Source organism: Coffea arabica, chromosome 3c, assembly GCF_036785885.1.
Source record: "Coffea arabica cultivar ET-39 chromosome 3c, Coffea Arabica ET-39 HiFi, whole genome shotgun sequence".
Taxonomy (NCBI): Eukaryota; Viridiplantae; Streptophyta; class Magnoliopsida; order Gentianales; family Rubiaceae; genus Coffea; species Coffea arabica.
In genome coordinates, this window is record NC_092314.1 from 1,161,142 (window position 1) to 1,178,641 (window position 17,500).

At 38.8% G+C, this 17,500-nt stretch overlaps 3 protein-coding genes across 5 annotated transcripts; all 3 read left to right on the forward strand.

The window, feature by feature from the left end:
- The first annotated feature begins 193 nt into the window (after positions 1-193).
- On the forward strand, positions 194-8,070 carry LOC113733934 (probable acyl-CoA dehydrogenase IBR3). Of its 3 annotated transcripts, none has more exons than XM_027260182.2 (17): positions 196-477; positions 1,647-1,781; positions 1,910-2,050; positions 2,205-2,336; positions 2,564-2,749; positions 2,923-3,000; positions 3,116-3,238; positions 3,310-3,408; positions 3,534-3,651; positions 4,587-4,846; positions 4,940-5,134; positions 5,586-5,728; positions 6,327-6,438; positions 6,522-6,731; positions 7,108-7,260; positions 7,462-7,566; positions 7,707-8,070. In XM_027260182.2, exons 1-17 carry the CDS (start codon positions 343-345, stop codon positions 7,896-7,898), a joined length of 2,517 nt encoding a protein of 838 aa, XP_027115983.1. In that variant the 5' UTR covers positions 196-342; the 3' UTR covers positions 7,899-8,070. The 3 variants fall into 3 exon arrangements, with proteins under 3 accessions (XP_071937773.1, XP_027115983.1, XP_027115984.1); XM_027260183.2 differs by having other exon boundaries at positions 197-477; positions 6,354-6,438; XM_072081672.1 differs by lacking the exons at positions 7,462-7,566; positions 7,707-8,070 and having other exon boundaries at positions 194-477; positions 6,905-7,164.
- Positions 8,071-9,605: 1,535 nt separating this feature from the next.
- LOC113733769 (pectinesterase-like) lies at positions 9,606-11,831 on the forward strand. The gene is made up of 2 exons (XM_027259948.2): positions 9,606-10,730; positions 10,951-11,831. The coding sequence occupies exons 1-2, from the start codon at positions 9,740-9,742 to the stop codon at positions 11,643-11,645; spliced, it is 1,686 nt and encodes a 561-aa protein (XP_027115749.1). The 5' UTR covers positions 9,606-9,739; the 3' UTR covers positions 11,646-11,831.
- A 3,215-nt stretch (positions 11,832-15,046) lies between these two features.
- On the forward strand, positions 15,047-17,414 carry LOC113735321 (pectinesterase-like). Its single transcript, XM_027262339.2, has 2 exons — positions 15,047-16,180; positions 16,441-17,414. Exons 1-2 carry the CDS (start codon positions 15,178-15,180, stop codon positions 17,136-17,138), a joined length of 1,701 nt encoding a protein of 566 aa, XP_027118140.1. The 5' UTR covers positions 15,047-15,177; the 3' UTR covers positions 17,139-17,414.
- Positions 17,415-17,500: the final 86 nt, after the last annotated feature.

A 17,500-nucleotide genomic window follows, 5' to 3' on the forward strand; every position in this document is an offset into this window, starting at 1 on the left:
CCAATCCATTTACTTGTATCCTTGAACATCCAAATCTCCAATAAACAACAAAATGTATGATTTTTTTTCCCAACGTTAGAAGTTTCACTGGTTAACTGTAATCTTATCTTGATGTATGTTTTTCTGTAGCAAATCTATTAATTTAGTGTCGTAGTCTGCCTGACAGCAAAGCTGGTCAACAAATATAAGCTAACTAGTTTCACCCCAGCACGTCAAAATCCACAAAAAAGGGTCGATTTTTCCAAACCTTGAAAACCGTACCTTAGCACTCTAAGTTGTCTTCTGCTTAGTTCAGCTTATTTGACACATTCTCTTGTGGGGTATCGTGGGTTTTGCAAGAAAATGGCGATTCGGACATCTGATCTTGTGGGCCGAGTGCATCCGGGTCAGAAGTTTGATGCTGATGCCCTGTTGCGATATGCCTCTGCTCACGTTGAGGGATTCCCTATTTCTCCCTCTGATTTTATTGTATCTCAGGTTTGAATTCATCCTTGTTTTCTGATAGATTCTAATGGAGATATGCTGATAGATTTGATTTCTTAAAATGAATTGGATTACATTATTCTAATTCTAAGTCGCTAGAAAAGATTGAATTTTGATAGAGGAGAAGCTTTACTGGACTGGATTTTTAGGATTATGTTAAAGCTCGATTTGTGATGGTGCTTAACTGTTCAGAACATGATGGAACTGATGTGGAACTTCTGAATTTTGGTTGACAATTTTAATGTTGTCTGAATTAAATTAGCAACTCTTCCTATTGACTACTCAATTAGCTTTCAACTATGAGAATAGCAAATTTACTCCCCTCGGAGGCTGTCTTGTCTCGTGACTTAGGAATTATAGGATAATGAGATAACAGTTTTATTATTATTATTATTATTTTTTTTTTTTGTGTCTGTGTGTATGTGTGTGGCGTGTCTAGTATGAGAACTAATTGAAATGTTCTCTGCTTTGCCCACTTTTTTTTCCTTAGAAAAAAAAAAAGAGAGAGTGCTCACATTTACAGGACTTTGAATTCAAGAATTCTATCGTTTAAGAGCAGTGATTAAGCTCTTGTTTGAAAGAAACTGCATTAATGCTGAGTATCTGAAGAAAATTTTCTATCAACGTGCTCTTTGGATTTCTAGGATTTTTTTAAAATAAGAATTAGGAAATCCAATTACAGGAGCAGACAGCTTCTACTGGTATGTTTCCTAATTTGTTATCTGTAATGGTCCGATAAATGAGGGATGTCGGTGCTAGATTTAGGTTGCTGCATCATGACCTGGGTGGTAGCAAGTTCGTTAAGCAGAAATCTTGATTTTACTTAGAGAGTTGTCTTAAAGGAGTATGACCTCCGCGGTGGCGATTGATGGTGCAACAACTGAATTCTTGGGGGGCCTCATTGGCATCAAAGGCTTTAGTATCATTTGCTCGTAATGCTTGCTTAGAAGGAAAATCCTCTGTATGAAATTGAGCATTTCTAAGAAATCTGGATGTTGTCTGTTTATCATTTCAGAATAGAGAATCCAATATATTTGCATAATATGCTAGAATTTTCATGTTTAAGATATAAAGTTTTCGTTATCCTTCTTGCTCCCAGGGGGCGGCAAAGGAAAAGAAAATGAAATGTGTTGTGTTTTAATCTTGTGTTAATTGTGGATCAGTTTGGCCATGGTCAGTCAAATCCTACATTCCTCATTGAAGTTCATTCAGAGTCCTCTGTTAAGCTGTATGTTCTCAGAAAGAAGCCTCCTGGAAAATTACTTGAATCTGCTCATGCTGTTGAGAGAGAATTTCAGGTTATCTCTCTCTTCTTTTTGTACAAACAAATGTATCTGAACTAAAATTTTCTGTTGTTCAGTTTTCTTCAGATCCTTATAATTCAGTGCCCTTACTTTGGAATGCTCTCTAATTTGACGTGTGTCAGGTTCTACATGCTTTGGGTACTTGTACGCTGGTTCCTGTCCCTAAAGTTTTCTGTTTGTGTACTGATTCAAGTGTGATTGGAACACCTTTCTACATTATGGAGTATTTGGAGGGACGCATCTTCATAGACCCCAAATTACCTGTATGGACCTTGCCTTCCAACTTTATCTTCTTTTCTTTCCACTTAAGCTGTGCTCAGAATATCAGAAAGCTAGTTCAAATTTCCTCTCCCACTCTTCTCGTGCTAATAGACATGAACTTGACTGCTTAATATCAAATATTTTATCTTTTATTAGGGCATGTCACCAAAGCAAAGGAGGGATATTTACCATGCAATTGCTAAAGCATTGGCTTTTCTTCATTCTGTTGATGTTGATGCCATTGGTCTAGGAAACTATGGAAAAAGGAATCACTACTGTAAGCGGCAGGTGCAGGATATTCTTCTTTTACCTTACATACTAGATAATTGAAACTTAGCTGTATATTCATGTTAAAAATCAACCTAGACATGATGTTGCAATTGCAAGTGGAAGAAAGACATAAATGAGTTTTTGTAATGTGAAGGCCTTGTCTTCCCTTGTTATGCTGGTAAAGGCCTTTGAAGATCAAACAACTGAATGCGGAAATAGTTAATGGGATACTATTTGCATTGTAGGTAGAGAGGTGGGCCAAACAATATCTTATTTCTACTGGTGAGGGAAAGTCGGAGAGAAATCCAAAAATGTTAGAGCTAGCTGACTGGTTGCGGCAACACATTCCCCCTGAAGATTCTTCTGGAACAACAACTGGACTAGTCCATGGTGACTTCCGGATTGATAATCTTGTATTCCATCCCATTGAGGTGCTGAACTTGAGAAGTTCTTCATATTTTCTTTGCTGTAGTAATTATGAAACTTCTTTAGGGCTACCATATGACTGCAATAAACACAATAGACAGATGCCCATTCAAAGGTGTACATTGTATTTTCTTTTTTAACCTAAAGATACTATTAATTTATTTAATTCTGCTTGCAGAATAGAGTGATTGGCATTCTTGACTGGGAATTATCTACTTTGGGCAACCAAATGTGTGACGTCGCTTATAGCTGCTTGGTACTAGTCATTCTGCTACTTTAACTTTCCTTTTTGTTGTTTCTTTTATTTAAAGTACTACTTGTGGTTCTCTGTATGGGATTCAAATGTTGTGTATTACGTCCTCTCTTGGCAGCATTACATTGCAAATGTTGCATCTGGGGATGCTGTAGAAGAGAATGAAGGTTTTGAACTTACTAATTTTCCTGAAGGAGTCCCTTCACTGCCAGAATATCTGTCCTATTATTGCTCTGCAGCTGTAAGTTCCGTTTTTTCATACACCTGGATAGCTTTAGATGCCTTGCTTTTGCTTGAACTATTCTAATACAGGAAAGAGCATGGCCTGTTGCTGAGTGGAAATTTTATGTTGCGTTCTCATTGTTTCGTGGGGCATCAATCTTTGCAGGAGTACATTGTAGATGGATAATGGTAATTTGACTCTAATGCTCTTACTGGAGATGTCGTGAATGCCAAAAGCTCTGATGATTAATCTTGGTGAATATTGCCTTGGATCTCAACATGTTTTAATTAATTCATTCACTGTGACTTTGCAGGGCAATGCCTCAGGGGGTGACCGTGCTCGACTTATGGGACAAATGGCCAATTCTCTGATAAGAACTGCATGGTCATTCATTGGGCGTGAATCTGTCCTGCCTCGGCAACTGCCTTCTGGTAGCTTTGCCTTTTGACGATCATTATTATCCCTTAACTTAAGAGCAAAATTGTCTTAGGCCAGGCATGGATAATCTTAAGCTACCTAGGAATATTTTTTCCTTCTTTTATGTTGGTTTCATTGGTTTAGTCTTAAGTTTCTGAACCTGGTTCCCATCGTAAGGCTTCTGAATCATTATGTACTATTTGTCCTGTAGAATGAGACTTTTTTATAGTTGTACCCTGTTGTGTAGTATCATTAAAATGATAGATACGGCTAAAGACCTCATTATGCACTAGCATGATAAATATAGAATAGAGCAAGTGTTGAAATTTTAGCATTTTGTTCACTGCAAATGGAAGCATATTGTCTCAGAGAGATAATTCATCAATCTACATGATTAATCCTGCTTAGAATTTATGGCAGTCCCTTTTTTTTTAAAGTTCGAATTGGTGAGTGAAATAAACTGAGAGCAAGATATCTTTGACTTGAAATAGGGAAATTGAAGTAGGCTTCCAATTAAGTTTTTTATTATCATTGCCATGTTCAATGGATATGGGTTACAGTGGTGCTTATAGTCCTCTAGCACATTAGATGCCTGGACCATCTGAAAAGTTGGATTTTTGCATGAGAGCTTCCTCATACTAACTGCATTCCTGCCTAAGTATCTACCATCTCTTTCTGTTGAATCTTTGCTTGCCAACATTGAGGTAAATGTTTCTGTTACTGCATTAAACCTGCCTTTTGATCCGAGAAGGATATACATGATAAATTCCTGATTCTAGCAGATTTCAGAATTTTTATTTGTTCTCAAATCATGTCTAAGGTCAAAACATTTAAGTGAAGACTGCATTTTTGAAGCAGTAAACTGCATTTTCTGGTGCCATTTGGTTATAGTCTTACTTGTAAAAATGCTGCTTAAATTACCAGCTGGTGGTGAATTTTTCTCGGACAGATGTACAAAGAAACAAACAACAAAAAGTGGAGGAAGAAAGCAAAGGTCAATTTTTATCAATGGGTGGAAAGTTTGTCCCAAATCAGAAAGTTCAAGATTTGAGAGATCAATTGATAAAGTTCATGAACAACCACATTTACCCAATGGAAAGTGAATTCTACAAACTTGCTCAGTCTTCCAAACGTTGGACAATTCACCCAGAGGAAGAGAAGTTAAAAGAGCTTGCCAAATCAGAAGGACTTTGGAACTTGTTCATACCTGTATGTACATACGTTTCTTTATGATCTTCACAAATATTGAACATTCAGCATGAATATCTGCTCAGGGGCTTTGATAATTGTGGTTATGTCCAGCTTCAGAGTGCTGCTCGAGCAAGAAGAATATTAAATGGTGGAAAACATGGTGCTTTGATAGCCAAGACATCTGACCTCTTGTTGGGTGCAGGACTTACTAACTTTGAGTATGGATATCTTTGTGAGATTATGGGTCGTTCTATTTGGGCACCACAGATTTTTAATTGTGGGGCACCTGATACTGGAAATATGGAGGTAAACAATAATTTGCTGTTCTTTACTCTGATAAATTAGTTCTGGGGACGTTCCCTTTGCTTTCGTATCCAGACCACAACACAGATAGTTATCATTTCATAACAATCACATATAAGTAACGGTTATGCATGTCAAAATTATGCTTTTGGTATTCTATTTTTTCCTTTAAATCTGACTTCCTTTATATCTTCGACTGGGCCCGCTGCTGGATTGCAAGAAATAGCTTCTTCTGCCACAAATGTAGTTTCAGCCTCTATATTCTTCCCAACTTTAATGGTAGTGGGTTTGGTTTTGAATGTCTAGAATGTGCTATCAAGGACCTTAACGTGCAATGCCACCTACCTGTTATTTTGTGCTTTTTTGTCCTTTGTTGGCAGTGTGCTTTGAGTCACCTATTTTTTGAGGCATTTGTGTTGTATCCTTGCTGTCATGATTTACTGCAATTTTTCAGGTATTGCTGCAGTACGGGAATGAAGAACAATTACAGGAATGGCTTCTTCCCTTGCTCAAGGGCAGCATTAGATCTGGATTTGCTATGACAGAACCACAGGTTGCATCATCTGATGCAACCAACATAGAGTGTTCTATTAAAAGGTATATGCAAGCTACTATAGTTAACCATCTCAATGTGGTAGATACAGTGAAAGAGAAGATGGTATCATCAGAATGGCTTATTTAAGCAAAGAAGAGCCAGAAAAGGAAGCAGGGAAATTTGGGTGTTAAACTTCCCATAAATAGACAATGACAATTAGGATGCTATAGTTTACCTGTGAATGAGGAAGTGATAATTTTAGCATGTCTTTTTTCTCAGTTGTCTGTAGGGGTTTTAGCTGGGATGCTTAAGTAATAAGTACTTGGGGAAAAAAAAAGAGCAAAATGGAAAGATGAAAAAAGATGTAAAAATTGGATTAAAATTAATTTCAATGCATGGTCGAGAATCACCTATTTTATTGTGGAAATAAACTCTAGTGCTTTTGTGTTCAGGAATATTTATTTGCTCAGGAGTCATGGATGCTGAAATTTATGTAATTCAATTTTTGGGATCTGGGTGGAGCTGTTTGTTTTGGATTATGACATGGTTGAGTACTAATCAATTTTGAGAGAAGCACCTCTAAATTATTGTTGTTTTATATTCCTGGGGACCAATAATCATTCTTTGATTACAGTAAGATATACTTTGATCCTTTTGAAGGGTACTTAAGACATGTCCTTTCTATAGACTTGGGGAATCATATATCATCAATGGAAAGAAGTGGTGGACCAGTGGAGCTATGGATCCTAGATGCAAACTCCTTATTGTTATGGTTAGCTCTCTGTGGCTGCCTGTGAACTCAATGATTTTGTTTTGACTTTTGAATCGAAGGTAATTGATCTGGATAACGTGCAGGGCAAAACTGATTTTACTGCTCCAAACCATAAGCAGCAGTCAATGATCTTAGTGGACATTAATACTCCTGGGATAAACATACGAAGACCACTCACAGTATTTGGCTTTGATGATGCTCCACATGGTCATGCAGAAATATCATTTGAGAATGTGCATGTCCCTGCCAAGAACATTTTATTGGGAGAGGGGCGGGGTTTTGAGATTGCCCAGGTAAAAGCTATGCAAGTTTGCTGTCTACTTCAATTACTTTTCATACGATTATTCTATCAACTGCTAAATGCTGGGTTTCCACTTGAGTTTTCTCTTTAGTTTATCTTGTCAGATGGCTGATAGTGCTAGATGTCCTGGTTCCATGACATTCGATGTTTTTTTATGCCGAACAGAAATTGCAATCTTGTCCTTCTGCTGGATCCTAATCCTTGTCTTGTCCTAGGCTCATCTATGTGAAGTCAAACGTTTTTCCAGATATACCTCACTGTAGAAAGACTTTCCAAGATTTCACTTCACATGAAGATCTGTGTGTTTATGTGTGATGATTATCTGAGATTCTTGACTTGGTAGCTGGTGCTGTTACCACGTTTAACAGGGTCGGCTTGGTCCTGGAAGGTTGCATCATTGCATGAGGTTGATTGGTGCTGCAGAACGTGGTATGCAGATGACAGTAGATAGGGCTCTCAAAAGAAAAGCTTTTGGAAAGCTGATTGCAGAACATGGTTCATTCCTTTCAGATATTGCCAAGGTTGGTTTGATTAAATTGCCCGTATGCAAGAACTTGCTGGAAATTACCTTGTCTTATTCATTTTCTTTTCCTTTTCCTTTTACCTAATCGTCTGTGGAAGACGTATTATTTGTCTGATTCTGACATCAAATCTCTTTTGCTTGTAAAATAATTTTCATTGAGCAATGAGGTGATGGTTAAAAAGTGTTTTTTATGCGGCAGTGTCGAATAGAATTGGAGAAAACTAGATTGTTGGTTCTGGAAGCAGCAGACCAGCTTGATCGTCTTGGGAACAAAAGGGCTCGTGGAACCATTGCGATGGCCAAGGTACCTTCCCATGTTTGAATTTATGCTTTATTCCTCCATCTACGCCTGTCTTCTGTTGTTCCTTGTATGTAATTTCCTTCATACATGTCAACTGCGAGTTTTTAATAGGATATGTAATTGTTTTGGTGGTGCACTGACAGGTAGCAGCTCCAAACATGGCATTGGAGGTACTCGACATGGCAATGCAAGTACATGGAGCAGCTGGCTTATCTGGCGACACGATACTTGCCCATCTGTGGGCTACTTCTAGGACATTGAGAATTGCTGATGGCCCTGATGAAGTCCACCTCGGCACTATTGCAAAACTAGAACTGCGAAGGGCTAAACTATGATGGTTTTAGCGGGAGAAATAATCCAAACTTTGGGTAAATAGAAAGGGAAAGAAATAAAGAAAACGTTGAAGCTAATATATTTATAAACAGAAATAAATGTACTTTTCATTTATTGTACTCATTGACAGAGATGTTGTACTATTTGGAAATCAACCTGGATCCCTATTAACGACTCTCTTCTCCAGCTGTAGTGAAAGAAAGTAGCCTAGATTGACTCGTATGCATGAAACTCTTGAAGGTGAGGCTGTCATCTCTCTGATATATTTAACCGACGGGCTAAAACTACATATGGGCATCCATGTCTACGCCCTGTATGGTTCTTGCTATTCTCCTTGAGGGGGCTTGAGAGGCTATTCCCTTCTACCAAAAACCCAAAAAAGCGATTTATAATTTGCGCATAACTAATGCCAAAACTGATCACTGTGTAATGCAATTTGAGTCATTGCTTTGTCCAATCTGGAAGAAACAAAAAAGAAATAAAGAAAATTACTCTCGGGTGAAAATTGAGTTGATTGAATCCTTGAATGGACTTTACTGCAAACCTACTATCTTAAAGCAAACTCCAAATAGTGGATTGTATGAAGCACTGGACTCGGAGTAAAAATCATGCAGAAGTAGATGTGTACTGGAGTGTTTGGATACCAAATTATTCCAAATAATATTTCGTTTGCATCATAAATACATTTTCTAATTCACCTTTTTATATTTCCAATCACATTTTTATCTCACATATATCACATTATAAAAAGTGATACAGTAATCATTTTAAATAAATTCTATCCAAACAAACGAGTGTTCAAGATGCGCTAGCCTAGCAAAATAGGTAACACATACGTATATCCTCTCATATTTTTTGGTGTTACAGGCCATGTTAATATCATACCATCTTCATCTATTGTTTGCCTAAAGATCACCATCTGTTTTTTTTTTTTTTTTTTTTTTTTTGCAAGTCTTACGCTAATAGATGGAGATGATGTATATAGTGTGAAACATCCAAAAAGAGAACTCGAAGTCCCCCTGGAACTGCCAAAATGCTTAGCATACATTATAACGTCATGCTCTATAGCCATTGGCACGCACAGAACAACTCAAGTGAAGCTACAATTTTTGTTTAATAAATACTTTTTTTTGCTGGAGGGGGAGGGGTGAAGTGTTAACAATTAACATAAGATCTTGTGGCGAGAATAGAATGGACACTCCCTTCAAAAAAGAATGATGAATTGATATCCAAGAAGAAATGAAACCGATATTGATCAGTAATTGCCTATACGAAAAGAGTTGGAATGGATTGTCAGTGGAGAAAATCAACATTTGTTTGCTTTAAAAGAAAAAAAAAATCAAAGGACAGAAAAATTATTCTCTGAAGAAAGTTATGAGCCTAGACAAGAGAAAAAGTATTATCAATTTAAAGTTATAAGCCGAGAGAATAGGAAAAGTGTTGGGATCCTTGAAAATTAGTTATCCATGTAAGCTTAATCAGTTTACCCAGGCAAAGATACAACAAATATGCTCCTTTCTTGGTTTGCCAATAAAGGCTAAGAACCAAGCATTTTGTCGGAACCGTTCAATTTGAGATTGTCCGTGGCCTCATCTTTCTCAACAGAAACTGTCTGTTACTGCATGAAATGAATTTGTGGTTGTTTTGTCTGGTACCAGAAACCTATATAAAGCATCCTGTTTCACAAAATTATTCAGACTCAGGGCACAGAAGAGGTAAGGCTCTTTTGTGTAGTAAATAAGAGACCCCTCTTAAGAGCTCTGTTAAATTCTTTCTCTGATCAAGGGAAAGATAATCTCACGAAAAAGAAAAAAACAGCAACACCAAAAATACCAAAAAGAAAATGGGTAGTGAAGGAAAGAAGAAGGCAGCCATTCTTGGCGTGTCTTCCATTCTCCTGGTGGCAGCTGTAGTTGGGACAGTCACCTACTCCGTTGGTCGCCATGGCACGGAAACCGCCACATCTGGTGGTGGTTCTGATCAAGTATCAACCTCCTCAAAGTCCGTGGAATCCGTTTGCAAGCATGTGGATTATAAGCAAACCTGTGAACAAAGCCTGTCAGGAGCCAAGAACACCAGCGACCCCAGAGAACTCATCAAGCTCGCATTCACAGCCGCAGTTGATAACATTGCAAGTGTCATCCAGAACTCCACTCTTCTCCAAAACGCCGCCAAGGACCCCAGGACCCATCAGGCTCTGGAAACTTGCAAGTATGCCCTCAACACATCCATTGAGGACCTCCAGAGGTCCTTTGAAACAGTTGGCACCTTTGATATCAACAAGATTGACGACTATGTCGCCGATCTCAAGACATGGTTGAGTGCTGCAGGCACTTTCCAGGAAACTTGTTTGGATGCATTTGAGAATACAACAGGTGACACCGGTGAGCAGATGAAGAAACTCCTCAAGACTGCTGGTGAGCTCACAAGCAACGGTCTTGCCATGGTTACTGATATTTCTGAGGTCTTGACAAACTTCAACATCCAAGGCTTCAAGAGAAGGCTCATGTCTTCTTCTGTTGAACCTGACTTTGTTGATGCTACGGCACGCAAGCTCATGGCTGCCAGCACTGCTTCCCTCAAGCCTAATGCCGTGGTTGCTCAAGATGGCAGTGGCCAATTCAAGTCTATCATGGCTGCTGTTAATACCGTCCCTAAGAAGAACAACCAAACCTTTGTCATTTTCATCAAGGCTGGTATCTACAAGGAGTATGTTACGCTCCCAAAGCACGTTAACGGCATTGTCCTCGTTGGAGAAGGCCCAACCAAGACTAAGATTACTGGAAACAAGAACTTCGTTGATGGAGTTGGCACTTTCCAAACACCAACACTTTGTAAGTCGCATTATAACTTCATTTGCTTAGCCAGTGTAGGTATTTCATTACAGATGGAGACTGGAATTGCATTCTATTAATTGAATACAATTCCAATTTTCATACTAATTGGTCTACGGTTGCAAATATCATAAGAAATCTTTAAAATGAAGAGTCTCTCGAATGGGAAAGAAACACAACATTAACCTCATGGTATCATTACTGACCACTTTTTTTGCAGCCGTGAACGGAGATGCCACCATCCTCAAGGACTTGGGAATTGAGAACTCAGCCGGGGCAGTAAAACATCAGGCCGTGGCACTTCGAGTTTCTGGCGATAGGACAATCGTTTACAACTGCCAGATCGATGCCTACCAAGACACACTCTACACCCATACCTACCGCCAATACTACCGCAACTGCACCATCAGTGGAACCATAGATTTCATCTTTGGTGACGCCTCAGCTGTATTCCAGGACTGCAAGATGGTTGTCAGGAAGCCAATGGAAAACCAGGGTTGCATGGTCACAGCTCAAGGAAGGAAAGAGAGACGCGGCATTGGAGCCATTGTTCTCCAAAACTGCCAAATTGTTGCCGATCCAGCTTTCTTGGCCGTTCAGCCACCAATCAAGGCCTACCTCGGACGTCCATGGAAGGAGTTCTCAAGAACCATCATCATGCAGACTTCCATTGATGGATTCATTGCTCCAGAGGGATGGTCCCCATGGATGGGCAACTTTGGCATGGACACTTGCTATTATGCTGAGTACAACAACAGGGGTCCTGGTGCTGATACTAGCAAGAGAGTTCAATGGAAGGGTATCAAGAAGATTACTCCTCAGATTGCTCAGAGCTTCACCCCAGGGGCCTATATTCAGGGCGATGCATGGATCACAGCCTCCGGCGTACCCTATGCTTCTGGCATGCAAGTGTAAAAAGAATCATTTTAATGCGCGATTTCAGTTGATGTAAAATGAGGAATAACCTGGCTTTTAGTGCATGAAACTTCCGGCAACTTTTTGCTCTTTTTTTTTTCTTTTTAGTTTGTTACAACATTAATCTTGTTCTCTTTTTGTAAAACGTTCTGATCAATAAAAGAAAAAAAAATTCATATTTGTTGGCATTTATCACTTGTATTACTTTGTCCTCGGGACATGGATAACTGTACTTCACAAGATGAATTGAATTTTTGAATTAATAAATTCATGACTTCTTCAATATTGAAAAACTTCTATGCATGTTATACACAATACTTCTATATACACAACAACCCAGAGGCCCGAGTATTTAGAAGTTGACAAAAAAAAAAAAGAAAAATAAAAAACAAGAGTGCCGTGTTGTTTAGAAGTTTTAGAGGTTGTTTGGTGAATAGGCATCAAAATTAACAGGCATCATTCCCTACTTGGGGCTTGGATTTCAATAAATCTATTAACCCATTAGTAAAATAAGATGCATTCTTGTTCCAAACTCAAGTGGTGAGGGAAACGACGCCAATCCATGTACGTATTGGAGTTTATGATTGTGATTTCGATTTCGAGAATGTCGACCAAACGCCTCCCTCTGGAGACTAGGGGTGATAGATGAAGTTGATAGATGAGGGACGAATGTAGTCAGAAGGCATTTTTTCCGCAGTTCTTTTGGCAGCTAAAGAGTCTTCTTGAGTGGAGGTTTCCACGGTTTCTCTAGGGGCTGGCTTCTTGACATTATGATACTTTTCTTCCCCGATATATCTAGCATAAGTCTCTTGTTTTGGTTTTAAATTTTACGAGTATAATACGATCAATATTCATGGTTACTTTGTTTAAATGTAATGGAATTTAATCTCTCCTAAAGCCCATTTGTTGCCTTCATGCTAAGGCTGCAAACGAATCGAGCCGCTCGCGAGTTCGAGTTTAAGTTCGACTCGAGTTCGGTCAATATCAAGTTCGATCTGATCAAGTCGAACTCGAGTTCAAAAATACTCAATTCGTTAGTTCACAAGCCGAATCTAATATATATATATATATATATATATATATTAATAATAAAATTACATATATATATCTCTAATATTTTATTATTTGTTATAAAAAACTATTATTTTTATTCATTTTTTAAAAATAAAATAATTTTTTTTAAATTTTTTTAAGCTCAAACTCGAGTTTTACATTAAAAACTCGTCATGCTCGATCTCGAGTTTGAGTTTCACAAAATTAAATTGAAACTCGATTAGATTAGATTAAAATTCGGCTCGACGCGTCTCATTTGTACCGCTAACGTAACTTTATCATCAAGAACCAAATCAACTAGTGGATATACCGTCTAACTTTGAGTGCAAGCAACAAATCGATCTCTCTTTTACCTAGGTAGCTTTTGGGCACTTCAGATCCTCAGCCTAGTTATGAAGTTCCCTTACCAATTCTCATTCTTCAAATTCTAACACGTCGCGTGAATTCACTTAGATCAATTCTTACAATACAACGTATTACATGTGTCAGGATTTGAAGAGTGCGGTTTGATAAGGGATTTCATATTGGAGTTGAGGATCGGCAGTGCTTTTGGGAAAGCAAGTTCTATTCTTGTTAATGGCCAACTGACAAGCCTGTTGATCATTCATTAAACAGTGAAAATGCTTCAAATATTATGAACGAATCCACCATTTTCTCTGATATATATGTTTCACCAAGGATTTCAAACAAAAAGTTAGCTCTTAGCCTCCGTTGCAATGTCGTCGAGTACAATTATTCCAACTCCCACAAAATCTTCTTTTCATCTCTTTTCTTTTTCCACTTTTAAACTAGTTGCAAACAGTGTATCACTCTAAGATCGAGAACTTTGATGGAAGCACGATGTAGCCAATCTAGAGCTCAAAAATCAACCTAGATAGGGATTTTTTTCCTTGTTCATTCGTTTTCTTTTTAATTTCGAGAACAATAATTAATCCTAGTTAAAGAATATTTCATATTTTATATTTTTATCTATGTTTTGCAAATTACAGAAGAGGGAAAAAAAAAGGAAAAACTCAATTCTCCACATTATCTATTCCGGAAGGAGGAAAAAAAAAAGATTACAATCTTTACTCCATGCAATCTGCAATGAAACGGACTATTCAGTCGAACGATGAATGCAATAATCAAAAGCTATATATGGACACGTTGAGTTTGTCAGTGGGTTTCAATGATAGTCAGTCTTTTTTAAATGACTCAATTATTAGTTCTAATATTGATTTAATCTTGTGTTGGATATGGGTAGATGTCCATGATTTTTATTGTTAGTCAATAATAACATATCCAAAATCACACATTGATAAAATGCACATGAAGAATTTGATAAAATGCACAAAAAAAGGAAAAAAGTCGAACTAATTTTTTTTTTTTTAAGGCTAAAAATCATCCCAACGTTGGTGATGGAATTTAATTAAAACTTTTACGACCAGAGCTATGAGCCGTTGAATTAGCAAGTTGTAATTGGCTATTGATCAACTTACAGGGAAATTCTATAGGTTGCTCAATGGTCACCATAAAACTTGTCATCATGTCAATGTGGTGACAATAAATAGATTGATAAGAAAATATCAGAGGGAGAAAGATTTTTTTTTTTTTTTTGTAACTTAAAGAATGACTTCTTTTTTTTTTTTTTTTTGGGTAACGTGTTAAACCCAATATTTTCATCCCATAGGAAAACGAATTAGTTACCACGAGGTGCAATTTAAACATCATATCCTTCTGATCCTTTTTTTTTTTTGTCGATGGAGTGGGTGTTCGGGTCAAGTCTGTAAAGGCGGCCCGACTAATCCCACTCCGGCCCGGTCCAGCGCCCCAACCAGACCTAGTACGTTAGATGCACGGAGAAGCCGATGTTGCTGCGGAGATTCGATCCCAGGACCTGACGGTCCCGAAGAAGAGGCGCCAATCACCAGCCCATTCACGTGAGGGCTTCTGACCCTTTTGCCAAGGTGGAAAATGTCATACGCCCTCAAGTTAATATTTGCGAGACAACAAGCATACATATTCAGTAAGTCCATAGAATCTTCTAAAGCTAACAGTCCCTTAGATTCCAAAACTACGGGAGCCCAGCGAATTCATAATTATCGACCAGTCAAATGAATGTGTCATTCTCACGAAAAGTTTACTCAGCCAAAGACACAACACATACCTGTTTTTGAATGGCTGTCCTACATTTTCTTGGCCTATAAATGCTAAGGACCATCGTTCTGTGATGTCCGAAAATAAAGAAGGCCCTCAGCCAAACGCTATCTAACAGAATTTGACTGTCAAATTGCATGGTTATATTCCTCGCATCTTCATCTCTATATATAAGAACCATTTCCCACATTTATCCAGACAGTGGAGGGGTATCAAAGACCCTTGTGTCTTTACTAATAACCTTTCTCTAATTCAAGGGAAAGAGTGGGCTCGTTAGAATTCGAAAATATAAAATATATCAAATAGAAAGAATTACTTTTAACACGATATATATATATCATCAATGGGTTATGACGATAGTTCAAGGAATAAGAAGCTCGCCATTCTGAGCGTCTCTTCAATCCTCCTTGTGGCAGCCGTAGTTGGTGTCGTGACTTATGGTTCTAGCCATAAGAATGTTGAATCGCCGTCCGCCGGGGCAGATGCCACGCCTGTAACATCTTCCTCCAAGGCTATACAAAGCCTTTGCCAGCATACTGATTATAAGGAAACCTGTGAAGATAGCCTGTCAAAAGCCAAGAACACCAGTGACCCCAGAGAACTTGTAAAGGTTGCCTTCCAAACAACGGTTGATAACCTCGGCGAAGTCATCAAGAACTCATCTCTTCTCCAGAATGCTGCCAAGGACCCCAGGACTTCTGAGGCCCTGGACATTTGCAAAGAAGTTTTGAACACTGCGATTGATGACTTCAAGAGGTCCTTCGATAAGGTTCAGGACTTTGATATCAGCAAGTTGGATGACTACGCGGCTGATCTCAAAACATGGTTGAGTGGTGCAATCACGTTGCAACAGACTTGTTTGGATGCTTTTGAGAATACAACAGGTGATACCGGAGAGAAAATGAAGCAACTCATGAGAACTGCTGTTCAGCTCTCTAGCAACGGCCTTGCTATTGTCACAGATTTCTCCGAGATTTTAGGAACCTTGGCAATCCCCGGCCTCAGCCGAAGACTCCTGTCTGCTGAAAAGAGAAAGCTTGATGAGGAAAATTTTGTTGAGCGTAGGCTCCTTCAAGTTGACCCTGCTTCAATCAAGCCTAATGCCATAATTGCTCAAGATGGAAGTGGCACCTTCAAGACCATTCGGGATGCTATTAATACTGTCCCCAAGAATAACACTACACCCTTTGTCATTCTTATCAAGGCTGGTGTCTACAAGGAAGTCATTTTAATCCCAAGACGCATAAACAATGTTGTGATTATGGGAGAAGGCCCAAATGTTACCAAGATCACCGCAAACAAGAACTACGTTGATGGCATTGGCACTTTCCACACTGCAACTGTTGGTAAGTTGGGCGCGCTAATTACTTTACTGCATCAAAAGGATTTATTGTTGAGGGTGTTTTTCTTCCTGTCTATCAGAAACTCAGAATTGATGATCAAAATCTTATTTCAATTCTAAGACTCTGATATGTAGAGTACAATAGGCAACCTTAGTAGCAGATTAGCAGTGCTAAGTAATTTCTTACCATAGTTGGAATCAGATTGATGTTAGTAACTGCATTGCTGGACCATTTTTTCTCATTGTGCTCTTGAAATGATACAGCCATTAATGGAGATGGATGCATCCTTAGAGACATTGGAATTGAGAACTCAGCTGGACCAGAAAAGCATCAGGCTGTGGCACTTCGTGTTTCAGGCGATAGGACCATTGTTTACAATTGCCAAATAGATGGCTACCAAGATACCCTTTACAGCCATACCTACCGCCAGTTCTACCGCGACACAACCATCAGTGGAACCATAGATTTCATCTTCGGCGATGCTGCAGCAGTTTTCCAGAACTGCAAGCTGATTGTGAGGATGCCACTTGTGAACCAAGCTTGCATGGTCACAGCTCAAGGCAGGAATAACAGCCGCAGCACCGGAGCCATCGTCCTCCAAAACTGCTCAATCGTGGCAGACCCTGCTTTGCTGTCTGCTGATCCACCAGTCAGGGCATATCTTGGACGTCCATGGAAGGAATACTCAAGAACCATCATCATGCAATCCAACATCGACGGATTCATTGATCCACAGGGATGGTCCCCATGGATGGGTACTTTTGGGCTGAAAACGTTGTACTATGCTGAATACCAGAACAGAGGTCCAGGTGCCAATACAGATCAGAGAGTTGATTGGCTAGGTATCCAACATATCACTCCACAGGTTGCTGAGAGCTTCACTCCTGGCAAATATTTTATCGGTGATTCATGGATTACAGCCTCTGGCTTTCCCTACGTTCCTGGCATGATGAAAGTGTAAAACTACTAAACCCCACACTTTCCCCCAGCCCCCCATATGATGGGACTCAATGTACAACTACGACATAACTCAACAAGAAAGTGAATTTACCATAATGAATTCTAATGACATTCTTCTTGGTACATGGCAAGTCAGTATTACTTGAATCCAGCATAGAGATCTTTCTACCTTTCTTCTTGTTCTTAACTTCATTGGACAATATTTTTACCTGTTCAAAGATACTACTAAATAACGAAGTGTTCCACTGAATGCATGTCTTAGACAGGGGAAGAACTAGAAATTGAATTCAGCAGGGGCAAACTATGTGTAATAATTCACAATTTATTTATCTCAATTCTAGATCAATTGATAAAGAGTAAATT